General features: G+C 37.7%; 1 protein-coding gene across 1 annotated transcript; it reads right to left on the bottom strand.

Moving 5' to 3' along the window:
* Positions 1–8729: 8729 nt before the first annotated feature.
* Positions 8730–10133, bottom strand: LOC130701714 (uncharacterized). Its single transcript, XM_057523637.2, has 7 exons — positions 9985–10133; positions 9832–9924; positions 9638–9688; positions 9436–9486; positions 9339–9374; positions 9053–9247; positions 8730–8995 (listed from the first exon to the last, which is right to left on the bottom strand). Exons 2-7 carry the CDS (start codon positions 9893–9895, stop codon positions 8730–8732), a joined length of 663 nt encoding a protein of 220 aa, XP_057379620.1. The 5' UTR covers positions 9896–9924; positions 9985–10133.
* Positions 10134–10360: the final 227 nt, after the last annotated feature.

Raw genomic sequence — 10360 nt, 5'->3', positions numbered from 1 at the left:
TCATTTCAATCAGTCACAAACCCTACACTGTCCTACGTACCCTCTACCCTGTCCTCGAGCCCGCCCACCCAGCCAATCGGATACAACGCAGGGGAATTTAAGGCAATTACGAACAACATTTCAGAACACCCTCAGAATTCACAGGGAAGAACTTTGAATTTTTTAAAATTTAATCCAAACATGGCGGAATCTTGTTCTCCATCAAGAGCGGCCACAGTCGATGATTTGAACGATTTCCAAAATAATCAACACACTTTTTCCCGTTTACAGCTACTTCCTTCTTTTTCTGGAAATCCCCTTGTGCGTTTTGACTCCTGGTTAGAATCTTTTGAAAGTATAGTAGAAGGATCAGGTTGGTCTGAGGGGAAAATTATTCAGATGTTAAGGGCAAAATTGGCTGATAAAGCTTTCTCGATTATTCAGGCAACTTTGAAGGGTCATCCTCACAACTATGCTTTAATTAAAGAATCTCTTCTTGATCATTTTCATGGTGACGAAAATGCTGATTTTTATCAAAAGAAGTTTAAAAAAGCTAAGCGTAAGCCAGGGGAAAAAATTATAGAATATGCTCATCGTTTGCAGGAAATTTTCAAACGCGCATATCCTGTAGGCTATTCAGAAGCATCTTTTGCTATAATTCTTATGCAAAAATTTATAGAGGGGTTGGATTCCAAATTACAATCGAAAGTTAAATATAAAGAATTTAAGAATTTTAATGATCTTATTTCGGCAACACGAATGTATGCATTGCGACTGGAGGCCATGGAAACGGATAGGGAAAAACATGATTTTATTAGGGCAGTGACTGAGCCTCCTGACACCAAAGACGCAGAATTAAAAGAACTAAAGGAAATAATATTGGAGCAAAAAGAATTCGTCAAAAATGCCGTAGCAAATATCAGACAGGGAAGCAAACAAGTCGATGACCCAAAAACTGAAAAGGAGGAAATTAAGAGCGCACTTCTTGAGCTAACGCAAGCGGTAAGGCAATTGCAATTTGATAAAAACGTATCAAGCGCACCGTATAAGAAGAAGCAAGTTTCGTTCCAAACTAGTAACAGTAAACAGGATAGGAATTGGAGACCTCCGCAGCAGAATAACAATAACAATGGCGCACAACCTTTCAATAAATTCCCGGATAGGCCTACAGCTCATAAAACCCCTTTTTCAAAACCAGCTGGTGATTCCCACCATAAGCCTACACAGCCACAGCTGATTTGCAATTTTTGTGGATATAAGGGTCATTCTCAGACAAATTGTTACAAATATCAACGGCAAAGTTTGGAACAAGCTCAGCCACCAATATGCTATTCATGTCGGGAAATTGGCCATAAATCAAACAACTGTCCAAAGGCAAAAAACCAGAATAGGCCTAACATTCCAGGTCCGCCTCCGAATCAGGGAAACCAATAGGTATCAACTGTAACTTCGGGTCAGTTGATAGGGAGCCTCCGTGTAAATCCCGACAAGTCGCAAAATTAACAACCATAACGAATGAATCGACACCGAGAATTCCATTGAAAATTCATCAGATCCCATTTCAAGCATTATTCGATACAGGAGCGTCTAAGAGTATTATTCATGAGAAATTATTTAAGAAATTACCCCAAAGAGGTCAAGTGATCTGCAGTCAACTTGATTTTGATTTATACGATGTAGGGGAGAAAAAATTACACACGCTGGGGAGCGTTACTTTACCCGTGCGATACGGAGAGTCAGTTTTGGAACAAGAGTTTATTGTTACAAATGGTGTTTCTGAGGACTGTATCCTTGGATGGGACGCAATCCAGAAACACGGATTTCGGCTTGATGGAGAAGCCAAGAGCATTTATTTAGCAAGAGATAAGCAGGGATCAGCTATTTCTAGCATTCCGGACATGGCAGTTACTTCGGTCAAAAAGACGACGTTATCTCGTCAGACGTCGCTAGTAATTGCCGCGCAAATGAAAGGGTCATTTCCGTTTGTTCCGCCGAATACAGCTTTTATATTTACCCCAGCAGAAGATTTGCCGGCCGGCGTTTTTATTGAGGAGTTCGTAGGAAAAGTATCGAGAGATGGAAAATATAATATTCTAGTTGAAAATCATTCGTTAAATCAAGTCAAAATTCCTAGGGATACGAAGTTAGGTGGCATCGAAGTTACTACTCGAGCGATCGGAAAAATTTCTTTAAATAAAGTTGAGGACAGGCCTAACGTAGTAAAAGAGCCTATTGTAATTCCGGAGGTCGACCCCGAATTTCAAACACAGCTCGCTAAATTATTAAATGACTTTCACGACTTGTTCGCTGCAAAAGATTCAGAATTAGGCAACACAGATCTTATAAAACATACAATTGATACACAGGGACGAGGCCCTATTCGACAACGCCCATATAGAGTTACAAATAATCAAAGAAAATTATTGGAGGATAAGGTACAAGAAATGCTTGATGCGAATGTAATTCAATACTCGCATTCGCCATGGGCTTCACCTGTGGTTTTAGTTGAGAAAAAAGGTGGAGAAGTCAGGTTTTGCGTCGATTATCGGAAATTAAATAGTATCACAAAGAAAGATTCGTTTCCTATGCCAAGGATAGATGAAACATTGGATAAATTGTATGGGAAGAAATTTTTTACTACTCTCGACCTAGCTGCGGGATATTGGCAAATTCAGGTAGATGAGCCAGCTATAGAAAAAACAGCATTTGTTGTAGAAAATAATCTATACGAATTTAAGCGTATGGCATTTGGCTTGTGCAATGCACCTGCCACATTTCAAAGACTAATGAATTATGTACTGAAAGACGTTTTGGGAAGTAAGGCATTAGTTTATTTGGATGATGTAATAATCTTTTCGGATAATTTCGAGGACCATTTGAGGGATATTCGGGAAATTTTTCAACTACTACAGGATGCAAATTTAAAATTAAAACTAAAAAAATGCCAGTTTATTAAACGATCGGTAAATTATTTAGGCCATGTCATTTCGACTGAAGGAATTAAGCCAGATCCAGGGAAAATCGATAAAATAGTGAATTATAAAGCACCTTCTTCTGTAGACGAAGTAAGATCATTTTTGGGATTAGCCGGATATTATAGGAGATTTATTCAAAATTTTGGATCAATAGCTAAGCCATTGACCAGATTAACTCATAAAGACCTTAGCAAAAAACCTTTTGTTTGGGGTACTGAGGAGCAAAATGCCTTTGAAAAATTACGAACTTCTCTCGTTACGCCCCCAGTATTAGTTTACCCCAATTTCAATGAAAAATTTTTACTTTTCACAGACGCATGTGATTATGGAATAGGAGCGGTACTTTCGCAGATACAAAATGGCCACGAACATCCGATAGCGTATTCTAGTAGACAATTAACAAAAGCTGAGATGAAATATGCCACTACAGAGAAAGAAGCTTTAGCAGTGATTGATGCAATTAAACATTTTCGACATTATCTTTTGGATAAGCCATTCGAGATTATTAGTGATCATCGTCCACTACAGTGGCTTAAGGATCAAAAAGATAACAATGGGAGATTAGGACGATGGGCTATATATTATTAGCTGCGACCAATTATGAGTTAAAGTATAGGCCTGGTCGTATTCACCAAAATGCTGACTGTTTGTCACGTTTAAAGGTGGCGAGTATTCAAACTGGGAAAAATATTAAGTTTATTTGTGAGAAACAATTAGAAGATGAACTTTGTATAGCTATTAGGAATTATTTAGAGAAAGGAGAATTGGATGAAATTTTTCAACAAACTAGGCCAGATTGGGTAAAAGAAATTGAATATTTTGAAGTCATCGAAGGTACTCTTTATCGGCATGAGTTGCCTTTGTCAAATAGCAAGCGCAGCGACGTAAATTATCAATTGGTGTTACCTGTAGCGCTCCGCCATCTAGTGCTCAAGGAATTACATGACGCACCGATGGGAGGGCATTTAGCATTTTATAAGACGTATTTAAAAGTGAAAAACCATTATTATTGGCCTAACATGAGGGGCGATATTAAGGAGTATTGCCAAGCTTGCGAAATATGTATAGCTAACACTTCCTCTACATATAGAGCAGTTTTGCACCCTCATGAAGTCGCCAAAGCTCCTTTTCAAGTAATTGGAATGGACTTTTTAGGGCCTATTACTCCGATTTCGCCTAACGGAAATAGTTATATTTTAGTTATTACTGATTATTTTAGTCGATGGTATGTAGAAGCAGTCGCTTTAAAAGATCAAACTGCGTTAACAACAGCCGAGTGTATATATACCGTTTTTTAAACTATAATTGTATTTTTTCACATATTCATTTAAAACTTTTACCCTAAATAGGAAGTCAAACTGCGTTAACAACAGCCGAGTGTATATATAAGACTATAATTGTACGTCATGGGATGCCAAAAGCAATTCTTTCTGATCGTGGGACTAATTTCACTTCAAAATTATTTCGATATTTTTGTAAGAAATTAAAGATTGATCAAAGGTTAACAACTGCATATAATCCAGCCAGTAATGGGGAAACAGAGAGATTCAATAGGACATTAACAACAATGTTAAGGAAAGAATTAAAAGATGGAGAGCATTCCAATTGGGAAGATATGTTAGACGACGTATTATTTGCTTATCGTAGCTCAGTGCACGCCTCAACACTTGACACCCCTTATTATTTACTCCACGGTAGGGATCCCAATATTCCAATAAATGAATTTCTTGATGCGTCCCCAAAAACATTTAAATCTTCTTCGGATTATGTAGGTAATTTAGCGGAACGTTTGCGTTATAGTTTTCAAAGGGTTAGAGAAGAAAGCGGAAAAGCTAGGGAGCGTCAGAGGGAACAATATAACAAACGCGCCAAAGAAAGACGATATGTGGTAGGCGATAGAGTGTTATTGGATATTCGCGTAGTTAAAGATGGGGATAGCAGGAAATTCACTTCGAAATATAAAGGACCATATAGGGTAGTAAAAGTGTATTCTAATAATACTGTAGATATAGCGGATAACTCTTATATCTGTCAACGTACTCACGTTAACAGATTAAAACCTTTGTACGAAACAATGCTTTGGAAGACCGAACATTGTCCACCATTTGAGACCCCTTTTGAGTTTGAGAGTCGATTTCGTAAAACGATTTCAACCCAAACAATTGATTTATCAAAAAACGAGGATGGGCTTATAGATGAGTTTAATGATTTGTGTGATGTCCAAGAAATTGTAAACCCTTCTCTCGTAAACAACGCACTTCTGGATGAAGAGATGAAAATACACACCGGAAATGGATTTGAAAACCAGCAATTTCAAGCAACGGAAAATCAACAAAATTCTATGGAAATCCCAATGAAGACGGATTTCATTCAACGGAATTCACAAGATTCTGGAACTTCTCAAGAAAATTTGAAAAAAGATGATCCTCAAACGGTCTCGAACACCGGACGTCCACAAAGAAATCGCAGGAAGCCTATTCGATACACCGCTGGATTTTAATTTGAAACTTTTTTTTTAATGATGGAAAAAGGACTATATAAGCTCGTGACACATAGTGGCAGATATTCAACAGTTTGTTGGTGATCTTGAGCACAACATGGATTCTGACAGTACCGTTGAGCTGAACGCCTGGGACGTCGCCCAAACCATCGAAGTGGCGATGACTTCGCAATTGTCCATGGGAGAGGAAGAGCCCGCGGAAAAAAAGTGCAAGCTCGAAGAAGGAGAGATAGAAAGCACTGACGAAGAAGAAGAAATCAAGAGGGAGAAGGATTTAGAGGAGTTTCTGCATCCAGCAGTGACTAAAGAACAACGAAAGTATAGAGATGAAACCCATAAGATTTGTGATGAAATGTTAGAACCCTACCGAAACCAAGAATGTCATTCTGAAGATTCAGAAGACGAACACAACTGGCGTAAAGAAAAGAGGCGTAACACGGACCCAGGGATTTGGCGGACGAACTTCAACTCCACATCCGCCAGGAAAATTGGAGAAAAGCAGTTGTCAAATTGAAAAGGATTTTGGATCTGGACCCTGAGAACAGGAGCCCACCTCTCTACGGATGGTTTCCTGAGGATTGGAATCCCCACTACCGTTGCAGATTCTGCAAGAATAATTAAAGAAGCAGGACAGCTGAAGATTTTATCGTCTTTATAAAATTTATTTATTTGTTGTAGTGCTTTTCGTGTGGCCTATTATATTATTCCTTTTGTGTATGTGTTATTTTTCTTATGACTATTCATGTGTCCTTTTGTCAACTTTTAGTATCTCTTGCTCTTGCGCTTATCCGACAAACAATATACTTATCCTTTAGGTACAAATTTTGGGTATACAATTTTAATTTTGGCTCTTACGAATGACAATAAAAGAAAAAAAGGGGTTTTCTTTTCTTTTACGAGCCACAGTTGGTGTAGACATTAGAAAAAAAAATGTTCGTTTAATAATGAATAAAAGAAATTCAAAAATAGCAGAAGAAAGAGTAGTGTTACACTACTGTATTAGAAATTGGATAAGCGAACGGCAAGGGTGCGAATACAGTTCAATATATATATATATTTTCAAATATATATAAATAGAATTTGACGACAATTTTTGTCTGTTTCTTATAGTTATTTTTAAGTTGTACGAATTGTTAATTCTGTTATATATATATATGTTTATTATAAATGAAATTTTTTTTTATATATATTGTCACGGGTAAAAAATCAGGGGCTGTTCACGTCGCTAAAGTTCCCGACATGGATGCCAGTCGGTTCACTGGCTGATCCCAATACGACAGCACAGCGCACCGACCTACCTCCACTATCAGCGACTACTCTACACTTAACTACGCTGATAGTGACCAACACCACACCGCGTCTAAGACACCAGCCCAAGCACACACACTCACACAACACACAGCTCGCAACACATCCAACATCCAAACACACACACACTTGCTTCCAAACCAACCGAACCCTTTCACAGGCAAACAACGTCTCTCCTACTTCGTACAGATCATGCTAAAATTCGACATTGCTTACGATAATCAAACGACTATCCTAACTACGTTTGGGATACGTACAATTTCTACGTGACAATTACCTCTCTCTACAAAAAATGATCGACCCCGATCATGATTTCCTTATTTATTTATTTATTTTTATTTTATTTTATTTTTTTTTAAGAGCCCGTCTCCCTGGGAGCGGCGTACACAGTTTACTCAGCGATCGCGTTCAATTACATGGCCATTGCCTTTTTTCGCTTTCACGAGTCTTTGACTCATCACGCTTCTTTCCATGCAGAACTATGTTCTCATGACTTTCGAGTAGTACGCCAAGCATAACTACAGACCGCGCAAGCTGAGCTCAGACGCGTCTTTTCTTCTACTGGCTCTGCCACTACATCTTTTGCACATTAACGAGTCTGTGACTCATCATGTCTGTTTCCATGTAGAACTATGTCCTCATGGCTTTCAGGTAGAATGCTAAGCATAACTACAGACCATTGCTGAACAACCAGTTGTACGCTAAGCGTAATTACGGGGCCGTGTGAGCCGTGCTCATCATGCCTTTTTACCACTGGCTCTGCCACCAAACCGATCACTGGGCAACCCTGGTTCTTGTGATGGCCTCGCAGGACCCGGCTCTAAGATCGCGTTTTATCAAAATCTATTGTAAGAAATTTCCCCAAGAGCCCAATGTCTGGGACTTAGTATACTCAAACAACAGCAGAACTGAGTTCACGGCCGCTACGCATGCGGTGAGCAATTACACAGATAACTGATTAGCCAAAACACTGTCGACTATGTCATCCTTGATTTACCACAAGCTTCAGAATTAACTAAAAAGGAGCCAATCGTAGCGAACGTGAACAAAACCCCGTACCCTGCATCTCCACCACTTTGTCACGGGTAAAAAATCAGGGGCTGTTCACGTCGCTAAAGTTCCCGACATCCCTAGTAGAACAAGATATCTTCACACAATCTTAAAGATAGCGATACATCTATGGCAAATACATCTTAGATATCTTACTACTATCTTTGTACTAGCTTTGTACTAGCTAAATGTCATGGGGTGGAGATATCTTGTTTATATATCTTACGAATATCCTAAAAGCCACTTTCTACATAACTGTATAGGGAACTTATCGCTCTAAAATAAATAGTAAATACAAAAAAAAGAATACATTTTTTAAAGACAGTTTATTTTTAAAATCCGAATTACAATTGGCAAAGAAACACAAGTTACAAACTGTGACAGGAAGACATTCAAGTCTTATTATTAATTAGAATCGCTGCTGTTGTCTTCCGCCGCAAGTTTCGCTTGTTCTGCCACAAAACGCCCTTTTGCATTATGAAGATACGATTTGGTTTCAGCGACGAACACTTCTTTTTCCAGATCTTTAAACTTTGAATTGGAGATGATTCTAACTAAATATAAAATATTTTTATTTAACTACTTATTTTACTCTTTACTTATATCTCTTCTCTATATAAAATGGTTACCTCTTACTAATTCCGTTATACGACAAGAGTGGATTCCTTTTTTCCCATTCCGCCGTTTACTCTCTTATCACGTCTCCCAAGCCAATTTACATCCTTAGAGAGTGAATCTTCAAATACTGTTCTCCACGCTCTTTGTACACATAGTCGCCTTCAGAATTTTTGGAATTCTTTTTTCCTGAAAGACGGATTTTTCGGACTATCTATTCATGAATGAAAGAGGAGTTTAACATACTAAATGAAATATATAAATTATTGAAAACTTACTAGCTTCTTCAGATTTTCATCTTTTTAAAGAATTTTTTCGAATGCTTCCAATACTAAGTTTTTTAATGGAAGAGAAGCAATGCCTTCATCTATTTCCTCAATGCATTCGTTAACTGGATTAATTTTTTTATCGATCATAGACAACTTTTCATTAATCTTGGCAAGGTCAGAGAAGTATTTCTCTTTGTCGTGATTGACTTTCTTTGGAATGGGAAGAGACGATGGAGAATCCGTAGTATAATAAGACGAAGAATCTTGGGATGTAGAAGGGCCGGAACTACTTTCAGCATCTAAAAAAATATGGTTAAGGATTATACGTTTAAAATGAAAATATTCTGATTAGTTACGAAGTTGCAGATGATGTGATTCATTTGGCCTATAGCTTGTTATTGCTCCAATATTTTGCTGGCTCGGAAATTCAGGGACAGTTGATGGTGTTTGATAAGAAGAATTCATTAAATGTGAATTATAGTTCCAGTACGGCTGCTGCATTCCCCAGTTGTAATGACCACCATTGTAATTAAATTGCGGATGCATATTTTCTGATATGTTAACAATAAACAAAATAAAGAAAAATATGTAAAACAGTATTGAAAAAGAGGTTGATGAAAGAAAGATATTTTTTATGATTACCGAACTGGTGGGTTCCATATGAGTCGTCGGAATTACCTATTTAATGCACAAGAATATTTTGAAAAAAAAGGTTTCATTAAACTAGAATTAACATTACCAGACTGAATCGACTGTTGAATTTGCATATCCACAGGAGACGACGAATCTTCTGTAATTATAGAATAAGGAGAGTAAGGTAATTATAGAAGGAGTGCACTGCACATTTAATCCGAATAGTAACGGCGAACAAAAACACGATATAATAGACAAGACAACAGTAACTGAACCAAAAAATAAGAAGTAAATAATATCATTATTACCAGGTTGAAACGATTGTTGACTTGGCATATGCACAGGAGACGATGTATCTTCTATAATTATAGAATAAGTTAGGTAATTACCGCAAGAGTGACCGGCACATTTGTCCGAAAAGAAACGTGAAACAAAAATAAACGATATACTAGACGAGACCACAGTAACTGTACCAAAATAACGAAATAAGCAGCATAATTACCAGGCGCATTCAATGACAGAACTTCGGCATTGGAACGCACTATTAACGCTTCCAGACTTGACATATCGCTATGAGGTAACGAAAATTTTTCAACTTAATGAAAAATTGCGTTGCATGAATGTTATGCAACAGTGTATTAAATATTATAATTACGAGACGAATTTGACGAAAGGACCACAGCATTAGAAGACAAACGTTTATCAGAACTGGAGGAACCTCTCTTACTAGTAGAAGCAGCAGCAATGACTAAACGAAATGACAATAAGACTTGGTTTATAGGTTTGTTAAAAGTTCAAAATCAATTATCCTTTTTAGTTGACGTTGAAGCATTGCTGGATTGTTTAGAAACCAACAAGGCTCTAGGAGGTATTGGAAGCAAAGTAGAAGTGGCCATTCCTTTGACAGAGTTTGTATGGGAGGCTTTCTTAATCGTCTTTCCTTTGCTGGGTGCTGATTTTTTAGGTGGGCTGAGAGACTCTTCCTCGCTGTCTATTTCTGTTGTTGATTGTCCAGGTATATTTAGTTTCTT

The sequence above is a fragment of the Daphnia carinata genome, unplaced genomic scaffold (assembly GCF_022539665.2).
Source record: "Daphnia carinata strain CSIRO-1 unplaced genomic scaffold, CSIRO_AGI_Dcar_HiC_V3 NW_026453135.1, whole genome shotgun sequence".
Classification (NCBI taxonomy): Eukaryota; Metazoa; Arthropoda; class Branchiopoda; order Diplostraca; family Daphniidae; genus Daphnia; species Daphnia carinata.
Note: the sequence above shows the minus strand (reverse complement) of the source record. Positions and strands in the feature narration are given on the sequence as shown.

Coding starts and splice junctions, on each gene's coding strand:
- LOC130701714 (XM_057523637.2), bottom strand. CDS start 9,895: ATGTCAAGTCTGGAAGCGTTAATAGTGCGTTCCAATGCCGAAGTTCTG. Junction 9,689..9,831: donor TCTGTCATTGAATGCGCCTG/GTAATTATGCTG, acceptor CTATAATTATAG/AAGATACATCGTCTCCTGTG. Junction 9,248..9,338: donor ATATGGAACCCACCAGTTCG/GTAATCATAAAA, acceptor TTAACATATCAG/AAAATATGCATCCGCAATTT.